General features: G+C 32.6%; 1 protein-coding gene across 1 annotated transcript in view; it reads right to left on the reverse strand.

The window, feature by feature from the left end:
- The window catches only part of LOC106712665 (ATP-binding cassette sub-family G member 4), a 37,454-nt gene that overhangs the window by 4,268 nt on the left and 5,437 nt on the right, over window positions 1-27,749 (reverse strand). The window contains exons 2-6 of the mRNA XM_014505288.2: window positions 6,546-6,663; window positions 2,980-3,199; window positions 2,020-2,165; window positions 768-891; window positions 113-227 (exon numbers count right to left, since the gene is read on the reverse strand). Of these exons, the coding sequence (XP_014360774.2) occupies window positions 113-227; window positions 768-891; window positions 2,020-2,165; window positions 2,980-3,199; window positions 6,546-6,663 (723 nt within the window). The remainder of the gene's footprint in view (window positions 1-112; window positions 228-767; window positions 892-2,019; window positions 2,166-2,979; window positions 3,200-6,545; window positions 6,664-27,749) is intronic.

Genomic DNA, 27,749 nt, shown 5'->3' on the forward strand with positions numbered 1-27,749 from the left:
ATTAAGTTTTTTTTTAAAATTCCGCGCGTACGGATAGGGTTGCCAATAATGACATATGAAGTTTAACGAGGTCTTTTATTTTATAAATGTGATAACCCTATAATCAACTTACTATAATCAGCGGGGTTGTGGTACTTGGGGCACTGCAGGCCGACTGCGGCGAGGTACGGCACCGTATCCTCGCTGGAGCCGTGGTATATACACATGCCCTCCGCTAACACGTAAACCTAGTGCGGCGGAGTAGCGATTATTAATAACTTGACACCTCCGCTACTTTATTAACTATTAAATATATATATGTTATATCGTAATGAAGTATATAATATCCGACATTTAATTTCGGTAGGAAATATTCAATCCAGATATTCCTACTAATTTATGTTTCTTAAATAATCAAGAGTATGCTTACATTTGATTCTTTATTGAGAAAAACAGTTCTCTTCTTTCAGATTTACCAAATTTTCAGAGTATATAGAGTGTAAAAATATAAAAAAAATCTATTTTATGTTTGGTTATAATATAGAATTTATTTATGCAATGTCGTGTAAGTATAAATAACAATACCCGCTAAACAGCGTCATCATTCTTTAAAGATGAATCATGATTTTGTTAATGACATGAATGATGAATCATGATTTGATAACAATTTAACAAAAATAATAGCTACATATATAAGTGTTACTTTGACTATATTTGTCTCCGTCTTAATTTTTTACACTCACGAAAGTAAATTAATAAACCGTCTTTTATTAATAAAGTCTGCTTACATGATCGAACAATGTGTAGAGGGAGGCTGAAGGCTGGTGAATGGTACAGACGACGGTCCGGCCGTCGCGAGCCAGCGCTTTGAGCAGCTCCACGCATTGCTTTGACGTCAAGCTGTCCAGACCACTGCAAATATTATATGATACAAAATGTTGTGGCGGTTCTTAGTTAACTTTGAGGACATGTCTTCGCAGGTTAGGGTTATGTTGAGTTTCGTGCAAAATTGCAAGCGGGCGTAAAGTTTGGATGACACTCTACTTTCATTTTTAAAATCGTTCATTCGTTCAGTTGAACTATGAGAAGCTCTTCCCTAGATGTTGTCTTTACCTCACTACTCAATTCGAGTTTTCTAAGTTTACTTTTGATAAATAAATATCAAGAAATGTGTTTAAACTTATATGAATTTGTAATTGTTCAAGTGATTTATTGTATGTCTTCGCCTCACCGTGTTTTGTAAACTGCAATGATTTATTACAAAATTACTGTATACATTACATTGTAGATATGAATCAATTAATTGTATTACAATTCTTATAAAGTTTTTGCAATACAAAATAACATAAACGTTTATTTGAAAGCGTAATCAGTATTGGGAAGTGCAAGTAATCATCACCATTAATTAATTCCGTTAGTTAATTAGAAACCGAAATCACTTTCGAAAACGAGTACAGGAATTTTATATGTACTAGAACAGGGATCCCCAAACTATTTTGGACAAGTGACCCCTTTTCCGAAATGAACTGTTACCTCAGACCCCCGTGGCCAAATTACCTACTTTAAATATCAACCCCCTCATTCATAATGATCTGCTAACTTAAAACAACTGCTACAGAGTGTTATTTTTCATTCTGACTTAGAACAATAGAAGAAGATTAAGTGAGAATTAGCCATTGCTTTAAGTTAGCAGATTAATAGGGGTCGATTTTTAGACCTCGTCGACCCCCAAGGGGTCGACATCGACCACTTTGGGAATGCCTGTGGTAGAATGATGAAAGACAGATGTAGCGCTTCTTTTGATTTCATCACTGTTTACATTGTTAGAAATAAGTGGCACTTACTCATATAAGTACAAGGCGTGGTTTCTGATGACATTTTATTACCACGTAAGGAATATTACAGTGAAGGAAAACATCGTGATGCAATTTCAAATTCGAAGATGTGTGAAATCAACCAATTCGCATTAGGCCAACGTGCTCAAGCCCTTCGTTTGTGTCGTATGATGACAAAAAGCGATATGAATAAAATTATATTTACGTTGTGGGTTCATCCAAAAATAATACAGGAGGGTTGTCGATCAACTCTACCGCTATAGATAATCTTTTCCTCTGGCCCCCGGACAAGTTACAGCATCGTGTATTCTCTGTGCCCGATAATCCTAATGTATCCAATATTTCTGTTACCTGTAAAAATGGAAAGATATTTTTCTATAACAGAAGAGTATAATGAACACCAAGGTGACCATCGATGCCCATAGACATCCGCAACATCAGAGGAACTGAAGATGCGTTGTCGGCCTTATGATATACACTGTATACTTAAGTGCAATATTAGTGTCTCGTTTTTGCAGAAGATTATTTTAGGAAGATGAATTCGCTTTTAATAACTATTTATAATCATTTTATAAAACATCTTTGCTGAGGAAACCATAGTTGTAATGTTATATTTAAACAAAAACTAAACACTGGACAATTCATGTTTAAAACAATTATATTTTTTTGTTTTTACAATGACACAATTAAATATTGCTAACAATAGAAGTAGATCTAAAAATACATAATTAAAATACACACAATTAAAAAAATTACTCAAATACAGTAGTCGTAGTTTTTGAGCACATTGGTACGTAAATGTGTGAAAAGTGAACAGTGTTCATAATACTGATGTGTTCAAATAGACAGAATAGAATAACTATTTATTTCCACACAAATGCATACTAAACACAATGGGAGATGGAAGCGTAGGAAGAGGAAATAATCTCATTCTGTGCGTCTCCTCCGTCGATTAAAGATTGGCAACACATCTGCAACTATTCCTGCCTATGGGCAGCGGTCGTTTCGCTCTTACGGCGAATCCAGGTTGCCACTTGCGTTTGTCACCTTATAATATATAAAAAACACAAGCTATGGAACTATAAGAAAAGACGAGACTAGCAAATGTGATATTTTAACTATGTCTAGAAATTTCGACCTTTTTTTTATGTTCAAAATCACTCACCACACCATGTTTAAGTTTTTCAGTTAATGTATAACCGAGCTTCATATCGGCGGCGAATTTCATGAGTTCAGCCACCGTGAAGAGCGGGTTGAGTCTGTCATCCTGTAGGATGTAGCAGGATTTCTTCCTGTACGCAGTCAGAGAGTCCATGGACTTGGCCTTCTCCTCCAGAACGCATACACTGTTGCCTGCTCGTATCGTGCCGGTTACCCCTTGAACCCTTGAACATAAATGTGATATGATTGAAGTGTAGTATTTCCTAGCATATTAACTTAAAAACAAAAAAAATATTCGATCGGTGTTTTCGCTAGAATAGACAAAATGTATAGAAATAAATACGCGACAGAGATCGTGACATATCTAAACTTTATGTCTGTTGCATACATTTTCGATTATAAAATCGAATGATAATTTCTCGAGTTGTGGGGGGGGGGATAACCAAAGGTACATTGTCGTATTGCCATTATCTGAGTCAATTGATCACTCAAGGCAACCCTTTAGGTAACCCTAATCTATAGATTAAGACAGATTTAGTTTGAGATATCAAATCCAAGAACTGATATTATAAATGCGAATGTTTTTATGGATGGATGTTTGTTTGAAGGTATGAATGTTGGCATAGATGTAGTGTGTGTGTGTGTGTGTCATAATCTGGAATAACACATAGGTTATTTATTATGTTGTTTTTAAATTTCACGCGGACGGAGTCGCGGGCGACAGCTAGTCGTATAAAAACCAAGCCCTTTAAGAACGGTAAAGTAAGAAGACTGAGACCAACAATGAGGAAATGATTACCTAATGATGCTTAAATAAAATATACATTTAAAAAATAAAATAAAAATAATACATTAAATGTAGCAACATCTGATTTGAATCAGTTTAAAAATAAATAAAAAACACGAATCGTGTCAATTAAGATAAATAAACAAAATATACAAATTCCTAATGTTGCCAACACAATGTGATCAACGCAGTGATAAGAAAAAAAGACGTTGAAATCTTTTTTTTTTCAATTTATTCATATGTATTTTATAAATAAATAATTCTGTCAAACTAGTAGAAGTTTGTATCTTGCAAATGTAAAAATTTAAAGAAATTATTTATAACTTAAAAAAGAAAATGAGATTTACCTTGACAAATTGCATAAATGATTTTTTTTTAATATCAAATGGTGGCAAACGAACAAATGGCCACCTGTATTCGCCATAATAGCGAGGCTACCGTTGCCTATAGACATTCGCAAATGAACATGCGTTGCCAACCTTTGATCAACGGAGAAGGGGACGCACAGAAAGAGGATATTTGCTCTTCCTATGCATCCCCTTCCGCCAAATCCACTTCACCTTCCCATCATTACCCTATAATAAAAGGATAGGAAGAGAACGTGGACTAAAATTAAGCCTCCGACAAGCACATTCATCAGATGAAACGCGGAAGTGCTTCCACTTCACCTCTTCTGTGTGGTCATGGTATTTCACCGGTCGATCCGGCCCATTCGTGTACACAACAAATGAATGTTAAACTGCAGCTCCAGAAACTTCAAGGTAATAACAACGAATGTCACACAGAATGTTGCCAAGTATACAGTTACACATAGGTATGTTGAAAGTGCACTTTATTTCTTTTTATATTATATTAAAAACTGGTAAATGAGCCAGCAGTCACTTGATAAAAAAGCGAAGTGACCGCTGCCCATAGACATCAGAAAACCTTGGAAGGTTTTTTATATTATAAGGTGGCAACCGAGCAAGCCACCTTTATTCGCCGAAATGGCGAAGCGAATAAGAATAAATGACAAATATAATTAGCAAAATGTCACTGTATGTGTAAAATAAGATGATGCTAATCATATTTTTTGCGAACAAAATGATATTCACATCAGCATTATTACTCATGCATTCCGTTTTCAATTCAAATTATTATTGCTATATTTATTGCTTTCGTAAATACCACGCAAAACTTTGAAAATCAAATGTTTAAAACTTGTTTGAAAACAAATTTATCGTGAAATAGCCGTCGCCCGCGACTCCGTCCGCTCGGGATTAAAAAATAAACTTAGTAAGTAACCTATGTGTTCTTCCAGACTATGTTCTCACATCAGTGCAATCATCAAGATCTGTTGGGCCGTTCCGAAGATACCGTCAAACAGACATCTATCCATCCATCTAGACATTCGCATTTATAATATTAGTATGAATTAATTTGAAATAACAAAGTGTGTTTTTGTTGTTAATCACCCATGACGAATAAGCAAGATTTATAATTATTTATGTCTCACGTCACCGCTACTTTATTATAATAACAACCATTGTCGCTATGGTTGCCAACTGTTAACTACATTAGAATAAAGAGAATGTAATAAATACAAAGAAACTTCTATAACATATAGTATAATATAGCATATTATATACAAAAAAAGTTTATTTAAATATTATGAAGTGAAAAGATTTACTTTTGTTCCGATTAAAAAAAAAACTATTTAATTGTACAACTAATAGTCAATTGACCGACTATACGACAATATGAGTGAATGTGTACCTTGTGTTACTTGCTTCGCCTAAGGTTTACAAATTACGGTTTGTGAAAAATTGACAAATTCATAAAAAATAAGTGTATTTAAATATAAGTAACCTTTTGAACACAAAATTTCACGTCTAACACAGTCTGTTGTAATAAAATTATTTATTGGTTTAAAACACAAGACGTTAGCAAGAGAATTAAATATTAAAATGATAGTTAGTAAAATATTTTTATTGTGCCAATATCTCCATAAGTAGTTATATTGTTTGATTACTAAATAGGGTAAACAAGAAATGATGTTCATCAGGTTGATTCATTTTAAATAATTGCGGAACGGAGTAAAAAGCAGAGCCGAATAAATTACACCTCAATTAAAAAGAGGTTATGGTCATTTTTTCAAAAAGTACTTTAAATTATTTCTTCGAATGCGTATTTTCAAGGGCTTCTACGTGTACAATAGTAATGCAGAAATTTCAATTTTTAAAGAGAACCTTTTTGGTGTACCTATGTACATAACTATACTGTTCCAATGTTAAGACTAACAATACTATATTTTGCACATAGCGTAAGCCAGGTGTTCGGATAAAGCCGGACATAGGAAGGCTTTTTGATTGCACGTCTGGCCAAAATAAAGAGTGTCTGGGTTTTCCAGCTTTTGTTAGGCTTATTACTATTCGCAAACGAGAAACCTTTAATACCGAGACAAAATCCTCAATAATATAGCCTGCTCGGCCATTCTACAGAAAATATTCGGACAAACTGTCTGGTCTATCCAGCTATTAGGTTTGGCGATCTGGCAACCCAGACATCAACGACATTCCAATAAAAGTCTCGACCAAATCGGTCCAGCCGTTTTGAAGAATACTCCGAACAAAGTACGTATTTGCAGACAGATGCAGTGATTTTTTTCGATATGACATGAAGACACTCTAATTTTATTGGTTCTTTAGATATGTAGATCTCATAATTTAAGCAAGATAAAACATAAAAACTGTTTTTTTTTCTAATAAAACAAAATGTTGCGCTTGTCCCTTCGATGTACTTACGAGAAGCCGGTGAGTGCGTTCATGAGCGATGACTTGCCAGCGCCCGAGGGACCCATTATTGCCGTTAGCTGACCTGACTTGAACACGCCGGATACTTGCTTAAGGATCGTCTTTGTTTCTGAAAAACAGAAGTCAGATAATAAAATAATAAAAATAAAAAATATTTGATGTCTTCAACGTTCTTTGTCTGAGAGTTTTCACAGCCGGAATACAGGTACAAAAAACTGTAGAAAAACAAATTGTATGATTGATTGTACAGTTTATTCTGCAGTGTAAAATCGCGATTATAAATGCATAGGTTCTTTGTTACATTAAAATTTTTATTCCAATGCTTATGCTCCAATGCTTTTGGATATTTTTCTGATAAAATCAGGTTGGAAGTTGTAAGGGTTTACGTCAAGCAAGTTAAAAATTAAAATCTTGTTTTGATTCTGGTTATTCCGGTTCAGGTTTTAGTCTGTCCGTGATTTTATATACCCTGTTTTAACAAAAACTACTAACAAGTAATCTTAACAAGTTTAAGCGAGCTTAAAATCACTATATTAATACGCGATGCGAAAAAATAATTGCAAGGAAATATCCCTTTTTTAAGGAAATAGCACGAACATATTTTATTTTTGTATTTTTAATTCATAATTAATTAAGTCAATTCCTTGTCTTTTAACGACTTTTAAAATTTATTAAATTGCCCAGCTGATTATAATGTAGATTTTACGATCAATTTGATCAACATAAACAAACAAAAATCATATAGGGATTCCTCTTATTTACAAATAAAATGAAGAAACGAACTGCACTTAGCATAAAGTGTAGGTTTTTTTTAATAATTTTATATTTTCCTTTGCGGTTAAGACGCATATATGATATACCTAATTTTAAACATCTTGTAATAAAATATTCATAGCGAGCTTTTATTGGTTTATAATGGTTATAATTACACGTAAGTTTCCTCAACATTACTGTAAAGTTGTATAATTTATAACGGGTTCGCCATTTTATAGCACGCGATATCTTATCATATGTATATTTCCTCAAGTAGCCAATTACTTCGAGTTCGTGTTGAGGACATTAATTTAACAAATAGTACATAAACAATGTATTTTACTAGTGATTACTATCGCGTAAAACATAGAACAATAGCTTGGACGAGATTTTAGTTTAGCAAGAATCTATTTGAGATTAGAGCAATATTTAAAAAGGATGTTTTTCTTACGGTTACTTGAATAGTATTATTAATTCTTACTATTGTTTAAAAACTACAATAATAAGAATATGGAATAAAGAATAATAGATAAAGGGTTTTTCCACGAAAATTGTCTTAAACACTTCGAGGAATAAGAAATCGAATGGCGCCCCACACGACGATGCTTACAAAAGAACGTAACATATATATACATCTCAAAGGTATGTGTACATACATACTAACATACACGCAAAACATTATCCTCCAGTTAGTAAGGCAAAAGTAACATATCTCAACAAAATAACAACATAGTTACAGTTTAATACATAGTTTATACATATAAGAGTCACGTTTCAGCAATTTTAAGTTGTTATTTCATAAACCTTCACAGTGTAGATCATTGATAAGTGAAACTGTTTAATGATATTCAAAACCCGAGTCTTGTGAGGCCAATTAGGGCATTTGCATATGCGTATTTAAATACGTATATGAAATCAGAGGAATTTGTGTGTGATATAAAACCAGCTTTAGACCAGATAATTATATATATCTCCGTTGCCAACTACTAAAATTTAAGTGCTTTTTTAACATATCTAACCGTGAGTTCCTGAGAAGAAAATCTCCGTTTAAAACATATTGCTTTGTTTTGTCAAAGATTTTTTTTTCACAATTTGCGTTCTTTGGTATGACAGCTTCATTCCCTTTGAATTTTTTTTTCTGAAATTCGTCTAAAAACTTGTGAAGACAATCTAAGGACCTAGAAAATTTGCGAGAAAATATTCGTGACGTCATCGACAAAACCTGTCCCTGATAAATCTAAAATTAAGCCTTCGGCGTGCACATTCATCAGACTATACGCGGAACTGTTTCCACTTTATGCCTGTCTTCTGTGTGGTCGTGCAGTCGTGGTAGTCGGTCGAGCAGGCCCATTCGTAGAACAGATGGCGCTGGTGTCTCCCATTGTTAGATGACATTACCGCTGATGTTTATGATAACAACGTTTTGCTCTTATATTGAATAATTTAAACTGCGATAAAAATATATCTAAGGAATTACTTTTAGAGGACAAAATTCTCGGTTTATCCTCCATGCTATTGCTCTGCTTGCTAGACTTTGCAATATTGTAGCGGATAATTATACTGAATTGCGAATTGTTAATTAAATGAAATGCGGAAAATTCCTTATTACAAAGTAATAACTTCAGCTTAAAATTAAACTAAGAAACAATAATAATAATAATTTGTATCAGTAATAACAGTTAAACGATAAATAAATAGGCCCTGGGTTAAATGTCAACATTAATTGTGTAATTATTTTTGTAGTGTGCATTTATGTAATACTAGCAGCCGCCCGCGACATTGTCCGCGTGATACACTATCTTCGGGTAGCATTTTAAACGTCTTAATTATTTTACTTAAAATTATAAAATATAACAACAACATTTATTATTAAAATGGCCACTTAAATTCGCCGAAATAGCTAAGAAACCAACGATAGTTGAAGATGCGTCCTCTCATATTGATCTCTGTTTTATCAAAGGTAATGACAGGGATGAAGATTTTTTTTTTTTTTTTTTATATAAGAGAAGGGGGCAAACGAGCAGCGGGAACACCAAGGTGTTCATCGATGCCCATGGACATCTGTTATACCAGAGGAATCGCAGATGCGTTGCCGGCCTTTGAGAAGATATGTTCTATACAGAGATGTTGGTCTCAGAAACCAACGGAAAGACAAATAAGAAGCAATTAGTATGACAATGTAAGACTTTTATGGAATGTCATCATTAAGATTAATTATATGTATTATTACCAGTTTTATGTAGACATGTTACAGTGGTGTTTCGACTGCTGTGAAACTTGTATTGACTTGGTTGTACACTGTCTTTGCAAAAACAGTGACAACAATGTGTTAATATATATATTTATGCAGTCGAAGTCCAGTTAGCAGTGCAATTAGTATGTCTGTAAATGAATATGACCGTCACAAATTGTTTTGTTTTGCAAACGTTCTAGCTTCTATTGAACAGTCGGTCGGTGATTATTGTGAGGAAGTTACACTTGAATTAATTAGTGAACTACACGGATGGATTGTGTTCACTGAAATGAATGATTTCAAAATATTTGCTCACTACATAAATAATAAACGGTTAAACACTTATCCGATTACGTTTATTTATTGAGCTGTCAATATTTTTCCGACTGAAATGATGGACAATTTGATATGGGTTGTGTACAGTTGAAGAGGTAATTTTTTTATTAAATTTTGAAAACTTGTCAAGGAACATACAGAGGTCTTAAATTATAGATGTGGTGGTCACAGTTTGTTGTACTATAAACAGTGGTAGATCCCGCAACAACAATATTTATTGAGTGCAAGAATGGGTCGGGTCGACCGGTGAAATACCAAGACCACGCAGAAAACAGCCGTCAAGTGGAAGCAGTTCCGTCTACAGTTTGATGTGCGTGCTGGAGGCCTAATTTTAGTCCACGTTCTCTTTCCACCCTTTTCTTATAAGGAAATTATGGAAATGGGGAGTGAAGAAGAGGGGACATAGGAAATAAAATATCCTCTTTCTGTGTGCCCCTCATCCGTTGATTTTGTTTTGTTTCTTTAAATCTTTGTTACTACACTGTGCAACAAATTTTTGTGAATTGAAATTTGATTATTTTCTATTAGCAGGCCATAATAAATCTTACTAATATTATATATTCGAGTGTTTGGATGTATGAATGGACGGATGTTTGTTACAAGGTATCTCCAAAACGGCTGCATGTATCCAGCAGAAATTTGGCTTACATGTGGAACACGGTCTGGAAAAACACTTAGGCTATTATTTTTTTTTTTGTGGACGGAGTCGCTGGAGACGGCTAATCTAGTATAAAGTGTAAAAAGAGATTATCTTTACATATTTATTATGAGTTGTATTTAAAATATAATATTTTCTCATTTTAACTACCTATACAATAAAGGCCTATGCCCAGCAGTGGGCAGATAAAGGCTGTTGATGATAGAATAACTTGAACGATTTCTTGGTGTTCTTTAGAATTCCTTAGAAATCCATAGAAATATGTGTATTATTACAATGTTATATTTATTTATTACCATTCATTCTATTCTAGTTTTAATAATGTAACTTATATTACCGTAATTTTAATGTAATAATGCGAGTTAATTTTCAACAATACAATCTATAATCACATCATAAGTCGAATCGAACACGAGACATAAATTCAAGAAAATCGAACAAACTCAAGATTTATTACTTACTTTCATGAACATTTTATGACTCCATAATATTCTATTATTGACTAATAGTCATACATAATTGTTATGGTACTTTTTATCTTGTTATTAAAACATAAATTTCGTATTTTTTTTAATAATTTAATTAAATAATAGTCTTAATGTCATTAAAAACATAAAAATACTTGTTTGGTAGTGATGCAACGGAAGTGTCTTACCGGAACCAGAAACGGAAACAGATGTCAAAAATAAATTTTAGCAGAAACGGAAACGGAAACGGATGCGGAAACAGAAGTGTAAATAATAATAAAAAAACATATTTACAAAAATATTTTTTTCGGTAAAAACAGTTTGTATTCGTTTTTAACTTATTAAGGCATTGGATATCGGTGTCCTTTAGCCTTCAATGTATGCATTTTTACTGCGCTGCAATAAGTTAAAATACGCGTTTTTTTAAATTTATTTTCAGGAAACAAAATTACACTATTTACAAATTAAAGTTCGCCAAACCACTCGTGTTGACAAACGACAAATATATTTCTAACTATATAATGATGATGATATATTACATGGTTATCACTTATTCAAAAGTACATTTAATAACTCGTAAGTATGAAATAGTCACATTTTGCCAGTTGTCAAATTTTATATGGACAACAACTAGATAGTTTACTCCAGCAAGAGAAACTGATTGTTTCAAACAGCAGCAGAAAATATTACGCGCTTAAATTCACAAAATAGTATGTAAACAAACAAATGCGACAAGTGCCGAAAGGCCGCGCACGGACTGCCCGTCTCGCGCCGCGCATTTGGATCTCTCAGCCGTCGTAAAGTTCCGTTTTATCTCCGTTATAAAAGTTGCGGAAACAGAAGCAGAAACGGATGTTGAAAAGCACGCGGAACTTCCGCACTTGCGGAAACGGAAACAGACATCCGTTGCATCACTATTGTTTGGGACAAAAATGGTTGAATTGTAACTTTTCTCTGACACGAAATATCTCGTATATTGAGTAAGAGTGAGTGAAAACTTAATAAGAAAAGTGATTAAATAACAAATGTATGATAATATTAATAAAAATAATAATAAAAAGTATTCAAATTTTCTAGAATAAATATTACACGAAATGTTAAGGATTTTTTCATTGTGTTTGTAATATTACTAAAATTTAAAACTTGTTATTTTTTATGCAAAAATAGTTTTTCTAGCTATTTATATTTAAATATACACTAACCATTTTTCTTTTAATATTAATTTATAATATTGCGCACGAAATTATACAATATTGTAAACTTTATATTGTAAAGGAAAAAACCAATATAATAAATAGTGAGCGCATTGAAAAAGTTCAACAAAAACGTAAAATAATTTTAACGGCTATTATAAATATTTTATACGAAATTATAAATTACGTCAGTGATATTACACTGTGTTGAAATGCCACGTGAAGTAAAAAATCATAAAATTCAAATTAATATTCTGATATTAATTTGAACATTGCGCAGAGCAAGTCACAACAAAAACACAAAATGCTTTTGTAACAGCTAATTAATATACCTAAAATCGTTAGTTTAGTTTGTTTTAGTTTCAGATATATAAAAGCGAAGAAAACATAACAAGCAGTAAACATAAATTTTTATACACCAAGCTAAAATATCATCAAACCATACGTACACTTTATAAAAGATGGTATATTAGTGTGTACAGTCAGGGCCCTTCGCGGAGTTTCACTTACAGAAAAATTACCTCTTTCCTTGCAATGAGGCAAACTCCGGAAAATAGCAGCGAGCGCAAACGACGACATAACAGTAAACAGCGATTAGTCGTGTACCACTCACCAACCTTTTTTCGTACAGACACATTTTAAAGCTGCGTTCTACTGGTTATTGTTTTCGCATCGTAGTCTCACCGAAACGTACAAGCGACTGTCGCCTTTAAGGTGGAACACCGCTAGCTTCCCCGGTAGTACCAAGTACATATTGTATTGAAGAAGAGTTAAAAATATATATAGTTCCGTTACTAAACTGGTTACTGTTTACCGCCAACGTCGATATACCGGTAATGCCTTAAATCTGTTGTGATTTTATTAGCTGCCGGTTTACGCGGCAAAAACATATTTTTATCTTCCACATTATTCTTAAAAACTTGACATCATTGTTAAGTAAATTTTTTCACGAAGAATGTTTTTCTTTTCGTTAGTGAACTTGTGATAGTGAAGCAATAGAAAAGTTCCTACTAATAAAGAAATAAATACAAAAGATAAGAGGGAATTAACATTATTCCTACAGCATCTTCAGGATTAAACTATTTTCATACAAATGATTTAGTATTTATAATGAATCGAGTTCGATATCTTATGATAAAGTAAAGAGAAAGGACGTCATATTTTGAATGTACCGTTGCTTACCAACCAAGCTCAAAAGGTCTTTAAATACCGTTAAACACATTTTTATGTATATGACTTACGGTAGCTTGTTAAAAGTATTTGTAGGCAGCTATTGATATTTTGGTATTGACAAGGGGACACTAGGAAGCTATCATAATTTAGTTTGACTTATAACCTATAGATACCTAATTCGGAGCACAAGAACGAGATTATAAAAAGCCCTCCATGCGATTTTTGTAGGGGTAAATACACTCAGTGTTGTCATTTATCATGAATTCGCCGACAAAGCGACCGCTGCCCATAGACATTAGCAATTGCAGATGCCTTGCCTACCCCCAATCGACGAAGATGAGACGCACAAAAAGACAATATTTAAACTTCCTATGCATCTCCTCCTCCATCAAATTCACTTCCCCTTCCCATCCTTTCCTTATAAAAAAAAGGAGGGAAGGGAAAGAGGACTAAAATTAGGCCTCCGGCACCACACTCATCAGACGAAACGCGGAATTACTTCCACATCACGCCTGTCTTCTGTTTGGCCGTGGTATTTCACCGGGCGAGCCGGCCAATTCATGCAACGGATGTTGTTGTTGCTGGCGTCTACCACTGTTGAAAGGAAGGTGAAGGAAAACATCGTGATGTTCAATGATCGTCACGTTCCGTTTTCCGAAATGGCGAAAAGTGGATTGCAGAGGTTCATTTGGCCACAGCAAATGGAGGTCCGTGATCTCTGCCTACTTCTCTGGGTTACAGGCATGAGTTGTGGTATAGATGACACATAATTTTTTATCACGAATCATTTCAATTACTATCCAAGACTCCATTAAGTTCTTTGGGACTTTCTAAACCTTTTCTGTGGCTCTAACTTATTAAACGGTCAAATAATAATAATGCAAGACTTCTGAGCTTTAACTTTTTTTATATTAATCTTCTAGAATTTATTCCCTCTTATTATTGTACAATAAACTTGTCTGTTTATTTCCGACGTAAAGATTGTGTTGAACAAAAACAGTGAACAAAAAATGATTTACATTAATTTATATGTCAGGTATAATATATATGAATTATAATTCAATCAATCAAACTTAACCGATGTCAGGTAATCTCGGAGATTGCTGTATTTTTTGTTTAACTATATGATGATATTATAATTTCATGTTACTGATTACGATAACGTATATAAATGAATACATTTAATTTTTATGAAATGTGTATAAATCTAAATTAAATTAGTTTATAAAAAATACATATACTAGTAGTAAATAAATACATTATTTCTTAATGTACCACATAAAAAAAATGTATTTTTTGTTTGAGTATACGAATATGATGATATTATAATTTCATGTTACTGATTACGATAACGTATATAAATGAATATATTTAATTTTTATGAAATGTGTATAAATCTAAATTAAATTGGTTTATAAAAATACATATACTAGTAGTAAATAAATACATTATTTCTTAATGTACCACATAAAAAAAATTCGTTATTATATCAACACTAGCTGTTCCCGCGACTTCGTCGCGTGAAATGTTGTCTTCGAGTAGCATTTTTAATGACTTAGGCTAAATATTTTAGTTAAAATTATAAAAATATTACAACAAAACATATTAAACTTACAAAACATTCACATAAACCTTACAAACAAACTATCATCCCCTAGTTATTTTCCAACATTGAAGGTGAAACTTTTACAATCTTTGAACGTCATATTTATTTTATGAAATTAACAGCCTAAAAAATAACTTTCAAGTGCAAATTTCCATCCCCACTTTTAACCCCTAAAAACCTTTTTGCGTTAAAAAGCCTATGTCCTTTCTCAGGCTCAGATTTCAGATATTCAGAGAGGATATAAACTACTGGCGAAGTTTGAACTACTACAGAAGTTTTGGCGTAATCGTCAGACAGACAGATAGATATAGTTTCTTTCGCATTGATAATATTAATATAATTTTATTTTTAAAACAATGAGTTCATAAAACTGAGTACATACATAGGAAGTAATTATAAACAAGTATTATAAAAAAAAACACTGCTACTTGGATCCACAAATAAAATATTTATTTAATTTCAGTAATTAAACTTGTTTAAGTGGAAGCATAAACAAGATATTTAATTTTTGACCTGACTGACTGGAATTAACCAGTGCAAAATGTTGTATTTAACCTGGGTTTTTTCCTATAAGCCTAATTAATTGGTCTTTCGTATCATTGTTCCATTTTTGGTTAACTCACATTAAAGCAACTTTTCATAACAGTCATAACTTTAGATGTGTTGAAAATAACGGAACATACATTGGGCTTAATCGATAGATATTAAGATCCTTAACCTTTGTGTTGATACCACAGGGGTTAAGCACTTGACTTCTAATCTGCAGTTCCTGGGTTCCAAGTCCGCCATGTACCAGTGTGTTTTTCGTTTTAAATATGTGCATTTATCAGACGTTCTTACGATGAAGTCAAAGATATGTGTGAAGTCAACCAACCGGCATAGAGTCAGCGTGGTTGAGTATAGCCTAACTTAAGGTAGGTCTTCAGTAGGGACGTACGGTGGGCTTGATGATGATTAAAAACACCCTATATAAATTTAATATAATCGGGAACCAATAATAGGTATGAAAAATGCCACATTGAGTATTACCACATCATTTAAATAAAGTAAGTACATATGAATAAAAAAATACGGTACTACTGGTATACGGAACATTGAATAAATATTTAAATAATATGCTCAATGTATTTTTAATGTTGAGCGCTTTTTAAACACTCGACGTAGTAAAAATCAACACGGAACTTATGCTTGTAATAAACACTTTGGAATCAAATTTTTTGTAAATATATCTTGAGGCTCAATTTATCTATGATTTGATGAAAAATGTCAAAGACAAGCTTCGTAAAAAACTTTTTTTTTAGGAGAAGGGGACAAACGAGCAGCGGATCGGCTTATATTGATTGGACCGACGCCTATGGACATCCGCAATACCAAAGGAACCGCAGATGCGTTGTCGGCCCTTAAGGAAATTGTATGATAAAATATTGTAAAAAATGTTTTTGTTTAATTTCCATTCCCACTAGAGTTTAATGTACTTTAGTGTTTCTCTACAAATAAACAAAAATAACAAGTAAACCTTCATAGAGTAGGAAAATTCCAAGAGTGCAAATATATATAGTGTACATTTAATATTTTATAATTGTAGCATTTTAAGGTCCGTAACTTGTGACCTTAAATTATGACTAATAAGGTGTACCTTTAAACGTGTTTTTTTACAAGCAAGCAAGTAATGCTAACAAAAACATTATTAAATACACAACAACAAAAAACTTTAACTAATTAAAGATATAAACTATAAACTTATTATTTAAATCATTTTTTTATGTTAAATTAACATTTTCGTATCTTTGTGGAAGACGGAAAAATACTGCTTTAAATGATTTTTACTAGCTTTGTATTACTAAGTACTGTTTGGTCAGTTGGTTTTTTATAAACAGAAAATATTTACAACACCGAGTCTGGTTTCTGAGACGCAACACATAGACCATATCGACATGTTATTTTTGACAAAACAGGTATAACAATATGTTTTAAACAACGATTTTGGTCTCAGAAACCTACGGTAAATCAGATTCATTAGAGACAAAGATCCCTGTACGATTTTTGTTAACATTTCTTTACCTCACAAATAAATATAGTTTCCTTAATTGGAAACAATGACATGACACCCAAATAAACCCGATGCAAATAAGAAAAGATATAATCTTTTTTTTATTTGCATCGGGTTTATTTGGGTGTCAATGCCCTACGGTCGTATAAGAATACCTCAACGAAAAAGAACCTTATCTCGAGCCGATCTTGTTATTGTTGTTTTGTGAAAAAAATTGAAGCCACATTTTATATCTTTTAAGGTTTAAATTTTAAAAAGATGGTGATCAGGATTAGTTTTTTTTAATTATCATTCCGGAGATAAATCATATTAAACGTACACTTCGGATTCCATATTTGTTGCTTATCGTTTTTTAAATTAAGCCAAGAAAAATATTTACATAAAATTCGTAATAAAACGTCTTGTTTTCGTAGCACGCAGAAAAACAAAAAATATTCCATGACTATAAACATCATCATCACCGTCATCAGCTCACTATACGTCCCCACTGAGGGGCTCGGAACCTACCCTAAGTTAGGGGTGACTAGGCCATAATAAACCACGCTGGCCGCACTTGGCCAGCGTGGTTTATTATGGCTATGGTTTGTTGACTTCACACAATTTCTTCTCAGATATGTGCAGGCTGCATCATGATGTTTTCCTTCATTGTAAGAACGTCGGATAAATGTACGAAACTCGAAAAACACATTGGTACATGGCGGGATTCGAACCCAGGACCTGCAGATTGCAAGTCAAGTGCTTAACCCCTTAACTAAACAAAAATTTAAGTCCAAATATTTGTTGTACTATAGATTTTTTTTAAACACCAACTACTTCCACACTATATTACCAACAAAAGGCCAAGTATCTTAGTGCATTAGTTTCCGATAACTAGTTCATGCCCTTAACCGTGACCGCTTTATTTAACCTCTTTAGTCCAATCGATGAACTGGTCAATATCACTCCGCGTTAATCAGCTGCGAACGTTTGAATGACGTCAGAGACGCGCACGGTTTATTATCGTCTTATATCTGGCATAACCAAATCATAGAATTGGTCAAATTATCAAATCAACGTTTTAATATAATGGATGATATGAAAATCTAAACTTTAATGGCTAAAAAGGTAGTTTACGAAAGTTCCTATTAAAATAATATTACATTATAATATGAAAAAACTTTTTTATATTAATATCATTAAACGTTGCTTAAGAAATAGACGGCCATGTCAAAAAGTTGACAATTCTGGGATCGGCCAACGACATAGACATCTAATCTTACTTTTTACTAATATTGTAAATTCGAATGTTTAGATTGATGGATGGGTGGTTGTATGGATGGATGGATATTTGATTGAAGGTATCACTGGAATGACTCAACGGATTTTGATGAAATTTCGCATAAATGTAGAACATAGTCTGGAAGAACAAATATGCTACTTATTATTTTTTTTAAATTCCACACGGATGGAGTGTTGGCCGTAAGGTATACAGTATAATAAATAAAATTTACATAAATTTATTAATATTAAGTGCAATATTACGTAAACAAAGAGATAAAACCTGTTACCAATCCTCCTTACATTTTATTTCATTTTACGTAGTTACTAGTTGTCGCCTGCGACTCCGTCTGCGCAAAAAACGTATGTGTACTTCTAGAGATTTTAGACTATGTTCTGCATCTGTGCCAAATTTCACCGAGATCTGTTGAGCCGTTTCGGAGAAACCTTCAAATAAACTTCCATTCATCCATCCATCTATCTAAATATTCGCATTTATAATACGAGTATTAAGATTTATTATGTAAAAATAGAACATACTTGAGAAATTTTACATGTTCGAAACATTCTAATTCATATTGACTTATAATAATTCAAACTACATTATGTTAAAACTACAGATGCATCTAATGTTTTGCATAAATATTACGTTATTTATTTATGAGTTTCGATTAACTCTTTATTTATTTTATTAACGTGATAATTTTCATAAATATCCAACATGTTACATAGAAGAAGTATGAGTCAGCTTTTATTCAAATCACATTAATTAACTACAAACAAGACTAGTTGTCGCCCGCGACTCTGTCCTCGCGGAATTAGTAGCCTATGTGTTCTTCCAGACTATGTTCTATATTTAAACCTTTCATCGACATTCAACGAGCCGTTCTGAAAATACCTTCAAACAAACATCCATCCATCTAAACATTTGCATTTATATTATTAGTAAGATAACGGAATAATCGTAAATAATAGTTGTCTTTGTTTTGTCAAAAATAATAACTGGGATGACGACATGTTTTATATAGAGATTTTGATCTCAGAAACCAACTGTAAATCAGTAGCATTGCTAAATCAAGGTTAATTAAATATTTTTCTCAGCTCGGTCTGTTGATCGCACGACCTCAATGTCTGCAAACAATTTTAAAAGCTATAATTATGATAAACGAAATTAATATTGTGTTGGTAAATAAAACAAAAAAACTTCATATGTCTAGTTAATCAAGATTATTTCTAGACTGGTGCAAATATATTAATGCTATTTGAAAATGATGATATGTTTACATGTTGGATTGGAAGCGGTTTTTGATGTTTAAGATTATAACTCACCTAGCCGGCACTGACCCGCCGACATTTTGCCATTTTGTTCTTGTTTTTTTATTATAAAAGAAATCCATAATAACATTGTTTTTGTATCATAATAATTGAAGGTAATCTTGTATCAATTACTTGTAGCCAAATGAGTTCTAGAATAACTTTTTAATGTCAACACAATTATACTCGTATTCAATGCTTTAAAGAAGGTTATCTAGTACTTTACAATTAAGGCTAAATAATGCAAACATAATAACGTACTAACCGTTGGTGTCTGATAAAAAAACATCGTTTAAAACATATTATTATCTCTGTTTTGGCAAAGATAACGAAAGTCATGACGATATGTTTTATACTGAGATTTTATTCTCAGAAACCCGCGGTAAGTAGATAAACTAGTCATGTGCATTAAATGTTTGAAATGCCAAACAATGTTAAAATTTATTCCAAGCAGAAATTTTATATAAAAATTAAAAACTTTAACGCATTTTAATAGCAGACACAGCAGCCCGGTGCAATATCAAGACCACACAGAAGACAGACGTGAGGTGGAAGTAATTCCTCGTTTCGTCTAATGACTGTGTGTTTTGTAGGTCTAATTTGAGTCCTCTTTTCCTTCCCACCCTTTTCTTACAAAGAAAGGATGAGAAGGGAAAGTGGATTTGGAGGAACGCATAGAAGGGGGAAATATTTTCTTCATGTGTCGACGATTAAAGGTAGGCAACGCAACTTCAATTGCGGATGTCTATGAGCAGCGGTCGCTTCCCCATTTTGGCGAATTCTTGTGGCCACTTGCTCGTTTGCCACATTAAAAAGTGGGGAATATTCTATAATAATGACACGGATAGATTAAATGTACATAGTCCATATACTCATACATATATACCGCGAAAAAACATCCTCCAGTCAGTGGAGCAACAAAAATACAGCAATAGCAATAGACTTCTTATCGAGACATCTACAAAGATTTATTATGTAATTTTTTAGTATGTGTAAATTCAGTCCTTTGACTACATTTTGTAAGAATAGAATTAAGATTGGATAAACTTATGTTTTGAATATAATATGCCAAATTTTGTTGGAATTGGCTTGTATCTGCAATACTTCGCCGAAATTAAGAAATCTAAATGCTTTAATTAAATCATATCTTTAAAATCTATATTCTGAATTCAATTGAAGGATAAGTCTTTTGAAAATGAATAAAAACATTGCTTTTATTTTAATTCCTCTTCCTTGTTTCTACTTCCTACATTTTATACAGCGAAATTTATGCAATGTTTTTAATCGCTAATATTAATTTGACGATTCAAGGGCAAACAACGTATAACATATATCCGTTATAAATGTGTTCCCATTGCCCACCTGTATGAAACATTTAATTAACACTAATTTACATTAAAAAATAATAGGTTTGAGAACAAGTTGTGTTCGTTTAGCGCGAATCCATTGTATGTTCGAAATTTGCATATACATAGTTATTACACGCCAGAAAACGATTATTATGAGCATTTTTTTTTTTTGTAATATGCGGAAAACTTCTGCCGTAATTTTAAATAATATTTCTTTAAAGAATAGTATCTGCAACTTAATTCATTAGTTATTTGGCAAATATAATAAAAGATCAAAACATGAAAACTTTTAACGTACCTATTAGTGGAAAATATAGTTTGATAGTTTTTTAGTTACTACTTTCAGAGTCGCAACTAAGACATTTTCTGTACTGAATAATATTAGTGTGTCTGTATAAAATGTTTGAAAAAATAATCATATTTCGAACACGTGATTTTTTTACGTTGCTAATAACGAAAAAATATTTTTTATATCCGCAAGATCGTGTTTGTTCCGGGTAATATCCGAAACGGCTGGACTAATTTTCACGGGAAAATAGCTGAGGCACGCGGGCACATAATAAATAGGCTACTTTAAAAAAAATCTGCGCAGACGCAGTTGCGTGCGACCGCTAGTTTCTTAATGACATTTTAAATGTTTCATTTTATAAGTGAAGTCATTTAATTACTAATATTATAAATGTGAAAGTTTGAATGGATGGATGTTTGTTTGAAGGTATCTCTAGAACGGCTAAGCGAATTTTGATGAAATTTGGCATAGATAAAGTGTATGGTATGGAAAAAAGAAGTACATGTTTTTTAATTCTGCGCAGACGGTGTCGCGGGCAAAAGCTAGTATGCCATAAATGTTGGATAAACTTTAATGAACTTTTTGCATATATCAAAATAATTTAAACCTGTACAAAAAAACGAGTATCTTGTAACGTTTGTTGAACTCGCTAATGGCAAGTCGCTTATCCGGTCCAGCCAAGTTTTGCTTGGGTACGGATTGTGGCAACTTTTGTTGTTTTATTCTCAAAACGAGCAAGCAGGTAATCTGGTGTAATCCGGCTACTCGTTGAACCGCCGCATTTCAAAGCGGCCCTGTTTTTGATAATAGCTAGCCGTAATGTAATATGGCGGATTATACAATATGACTGCGACATATCCACTACCCTAATATTCAACATAATATTTTGTTGCACATACATTGTCTAAGTGTGTCATTGTTGTGGGTAAACGTTCCACTACCAAAACATTTACACAAAACAATATTAAGTACCTTTAATTCTTTCTGTAAAACTGAGATTATAAAATCTTTTTGTATGAACATTTTTCAGTCGAAGTTAGTTCAAGTATGCTTACTCTCTTGTTGTCTTTACCAGACTGTTTTGAGATGGTAATATTTTTCTCTACTTGAAGTTTTTTTTTAAACTTTAATTATGCGAAGATTATTTACTAAATATATTAACATTTCTTAAAGGCCGCATATCAGTATTGTGCAATCATACTGCAAATATTTGGAATGACGAAGTTTTAAGTAGACATACAAATATATATATATGTTTCCTTACAACAGAAGCTATAAAATGTAAGAATAAAAGCAATAAATTTTTTAGGTTATAAAATAATTTTTATACATTATTTGGTTGTGCTAATAAGAACTTGGTTGTCCAGTTGTGTGATGATCAATACCGTTACTTATAAACTGTAGGTTAAAGGCCACTAAACTATAGCGAACGGTATATTTAGATACCAAATTCGAGCACAAAATAGCAAATAATATACTGTTTTTGCACGACTTTACCCTGCTTATTTGATCTTCTAGGTAATGCGTTCTAATTATACAATTATTGCAGTCGGTTAATTGTCCTAAGTCGTATACTAACTTATCTATGAAATTGTGAGACTCCCAAAACAACTGTGCATAAAATTTTTCCTCTTTTGTTTTTTATAAAAATAAAGATAACTAATAATTGTTTGTGTTATTATATACTTACATGTCTCTACTCTTCCAATCTTCGTTTATTAAATTCCGCTTAGTACTTATAGTTTAGTCAAATTAAGCGAATTTAAGGGGTAAAGCTACAATAATTTGCAAAGACCTGAAAATTGGCAGTAATATTCAGAACACCATTAGATGTGTACCATGAAACGTCCCCGTCGATCCCGCATTTGCAGGAATGCGAGTGCAATGCGAATTTTAAGACTTCACACATATTACGGTGTTCCGAACATTACGGACTATTTTTAGCTGCGGGTTATTATCAACTAGCTGTCGCCCGCGACACCGTCCGCGCCGAATTTTGCCAATGTGTTCTTCCAGACTATGTTCTATATCTGTGCCAAATTTCATCATGATCCGTTGAGCCGTTCCAGAGATAACTTCAAACAAACATTCATCCATCCATCAATCATAACATCCGCATTTATAATATTACTAACTGTCGCCCGCGAGTCCGTCCGCGCGGAGTTAAAAAAACACAATAAGTAGCCTACGTGTTCTTCCAAACTGTGTTTTTACATCTATATGCCAAATTTCATCGAGATATGTTGAGCTGTTCTGGAGATACCTTCAAAGAAACATCCATCCCCTCATCCAAACATTCGCATTTATAATATTAGTATGAAGTAAGAAGTAAGATTTGGATATTTCTATATTAGGAATGGAATGAACACAAAATGATTGCGTGTTCATTTATAAATACAAACAAACAAACATATAGACAAATGTTTGCAGTTTAAACACGTGTTTTGGTAATGATGGACACGACCGGTACGGCAGTAGGTCAATGTGCGCGGCGACCACAGATAACGAATATTTGGACAATTCTGAATTTGGTAACAATGTCTACATGTGTTATGAAATTATGCTATTTCATATGTCACACAGTACTTATTTACAGCAGTGTTTTGTAACCTTATTCACGACACGAGTGATTTTTTTTGCAAGATTTTTGCATTACGCTTGTACTTAGCCTTTGGTACTCTGTTGAAGAGAAAAAGCAATCATTGAAAAAGCACCGAAACTTCAAGACTGCGGACTCGCAGATTGAAAAGAACTGGTTTATTGAAATGTACCAATCTCGTAATACATTACAATTAAAAATAAAAATAAAAGTTCTTAAGCTCTTAGTTTCGTGGTTTAGGTATGTCATAAAAAACCAAAGATTTTACAGTTTTATTCAGCACAGTCCTAGTATATTTTTTTCTATGTATGTACATTGTACATCTGTTACGTCATCTAGTTCCTATAGGGCTTACCCTAACTTAAATTATACACCTGTGCGATATACATACAACTTAAACCAATATGGTCGTGCAAAAAATAATGTATGATAACGTAATAAAAGATAAAAGAAGACAGAAAAGTGACATAAAAAATAATACTGCTAATTACTAGTGACTACCATTGTGATAGTTTTCTAAACTAGCTTTATTCTACTATTTTTAATGACTATAATTTATAATGAAATAATATATATATATATTCAGTTTATATATATATATTATATATATTCGATTAAAAATAACTTTAAACTGTTCTCCAAATTAACGTTGACAAATTCCACGTTCATCCGTTCGTGCAAGTTCCTTAAAAAGGTACAAAATAATTGCTTCACGTTTTTATGTAAGTATTACAAGTTTCTTTTTAAACATTTAATTACTCGAAAATATGAACAATAAAATTATTATTAAAACAAATGGCATTGCTTGAGTCATGACGTGCATCTAATCTCTTAAAATTATTTCTAATTATCTACTATCTTATCTTTTAAATTGTTACTAGAAGTAAAATTATACATCGTTTTTCTATACAGTTCGCTTAACCGTATAATAAACATACGTCATTTTAAATAGCACGTCAATTTGAACCAGAAGTTAAACGACTTGAATGCAAATACGATAAACATTGTTTAATATTTATAGATTTTAAAATTTGATTTGTTTTGTACGAGCGTAGTTAATTCTATATTATGCCATAGTAACGCGAGATTAAAATATTAATAGTCTTTAAACAAAGATACAAGTAGACAATTGTTTTTAATTTGCAATAAATATACAATAAAATAATGTTAGTATAAAACTATAAATGCAAAAGTTTGGATGGATGGATGTTTGGAGGATTGTGTGGAGGAAGAAAACATAGGCTACTAATTAAGTTTTTTTCTTTCAAATTCCGCGCGAAAGTAGTCGCGGGCGTCAGCTATTACAATATGATAGTACGTGGAATAAGGTTAGTGTTCGTTGGGAAAAAAATCGAATAATTCGATTCGAAGTACGAATTTCGAATCGAATATTAATGTTCGAATCGATTTGAACGATATTCACACTCCCCTATTGACTAGAAAAGAATCTTATTTGATTTTTTCTTAAATATATGTCCCTGTTGTCGTGACTTTTCAGTGTCCTAACCCTGACAGCTACATAAAATCATTTACTAGTATTATCTCAGTTATTCCAGAGAAAGTGAGAGAGATGTAAGTATGTTTTTGTACGAATTTGTCGACAGTGGCAACTGTGTTACAACGTAATTTAGCTTATTAAGCACGTTCATTATTTATCACGACCTGAAACTTTAAGTGAATACTAATTAATATTTTAAATATTTTTAAAATCTTAATTGATGACACAATATGTTAATACAGTTTTTCTTTGTTGACTGATTCATTTTTTACATGTATGAACATACACAACACAATATGTATAACAATTTTTAAATGTAAAATATAATACACTAGCAACTGCTAGTGCATTTAAAAAAAATAATTTAATTCCCACGACTTGGTCCTCGAGGAATCAAAAAAATCTATTATTAAATACATATAGCCTTTGTCACCCGTGGATAGTGAAGCTTCCCAAGCTAGCTACAGCTAAGTAGTTTAGGAATATATTCAATGCAATGAAAGAAACAAACAAATCTTCCCCTAATTATAATATTAGTACAGATTACAATCACTATGACAGATGTTTCTTCGCAAAAGAAATGCCTATAATTTCCATTTTAAATGCGCCGTATGGGTTTTGGTGCATAGACATTTATCATAATAGCATGAAGCACAGATACATTCATCCCGTCCGTCATTATAATGTCCAAACCAAAATCTCGCATATTTTTAAGTCCTTTCCAATCGGCATTTTAAAGTGTTAAGTCTTGACATTTCACCCATTTATTTATTATACTAGCTGAAGCCCGCGACTCCGTCGGCGCGCAGTTAAAAAATGGGGGGGGGGTATGAAAAATAGATGTTGGCCGATTCTCAGACCTACTTAATATGCTCACAAAATTTCATGAGAATCAGTCAAGCCGTTTCGGAGGAGTACGGGAACGAAAACTGTGACACGAGAATTTTATATATTAGATTTTATATTGTCATCCCCGTCATACTTTTTAAGCAAACAGAGATGAGAATAGATTTATACACGTTCAGTCAGAAGTAGCATATAAAATAAATAATTATTTTCACGACTGCACTGAACTTGTAAGGTGTTAAATGAAATGTAAGTATAAATATTTTTAAAGAAAATCTCTAAGACTTAGTAAACACGATGACATAGGATGAACAAGTAATAATGTACCACGGAAATGTGACTTGTAATATCCAACCTAAGTATTGAAATGGTAATAACTGCTGATAATAGGAAATTTAAAAGACAATTTACTTTTAAATTACACGCCATTGCAGTAATGAAGTATAACAAGCGTTCAACAATAAGTAAATCATCTTCTAGATCGTTATAGGTACTATAATTAGACTAATGATTACCTAAGTGCTTTAACGGACAAAAATATATTATTATCCAGGGCCGTCTTAACCTGTGCAAGGTCCTGGGCGCCTTGTCGCTAGGCCTTACGGGGACCAGGGCGACGGACCCTGGACCAACTAATGGACGTACTTTCGTTTCAATTGAAAGATTAAATTAAGGAAACAAAGGAACGTCAAATTCCGTACATAACGGCCATTACGATATGTGTTTGTCTTTTTTTGATTATTTTGTGAAAATGTATTTTACCAAAAATATTTTGGAATTTAAGAGGTTTAGTGTAAAGTTGTCATCCCTTTTTTAGCCGACTTCAAAAAGAAGGAGGTTATCAATTCGACTGTATTTTTTTATGTGTGTTACTGCGAATCTCCGCCCCTGGTGGTCTGATTTTGACAAAAATTATTTTAATCGAAAGGAAGTGCTTGCAGATGGGGAACCTTTTTTTTTTTTTTTGGAAAATCATCGAATCAACAGCAAGTAACAGATGTCTCGTCACTGGAAACTCACATTAAACTGTTGACTTACATTTATATTTAAACATATTGATAAAAAATGTACGAAATACCATTCTTTTTTTCTTCTGTCTATCTGGCCGTAAGACCGCGTTTGTTCCGGGTAATGGCCGATGTTGACGGGACTTTATCGGGAAGATAGTTGATGCATGCGGGCATATTATAGGGTACATTTTACTGAGCTGACGAAGTCGTTGATGACCGCTAGTTATACATAAAATACAACTGCAATTCGTTCGTTATCGATAAAAAGCAAAGCACGTTGTTTGTTTAATGTATCGGTTGAATATAATACGATTTCATGACAAGGTCACTGGCCATTGTTGAATTACCATAAATTTACATTATTCGTTACGACTTATTTTTTAAACACGGTCGCATTTTTTTTCTATGTTTCGTTTAGCAATTTATACGCACTTTACTACCAAATGTAAACATTTAGTATTATCTGGTAACATATGACTAATTGAAAGGATAATTTGAAAAAAGACTCCTCTGCAAATCGCATTATTCCAACGTGTCAAAAGACATAATATCAAGAAACCGTTT

This window comes from Papilio machaon, chromosome 7 (genome assembly GCF_912999745.1).
Source record: "Papilio machaon chromosome 7, ilPapMach1.1, whole genome shotgun sequence".
Classification (NCBI taxonomy): domain Eukaryota; kingdom Metazoa; phylum Arthropoda; class Insecta; order Lepidoptera; family Papilionidae; genus Papilio; species Papilio machaon.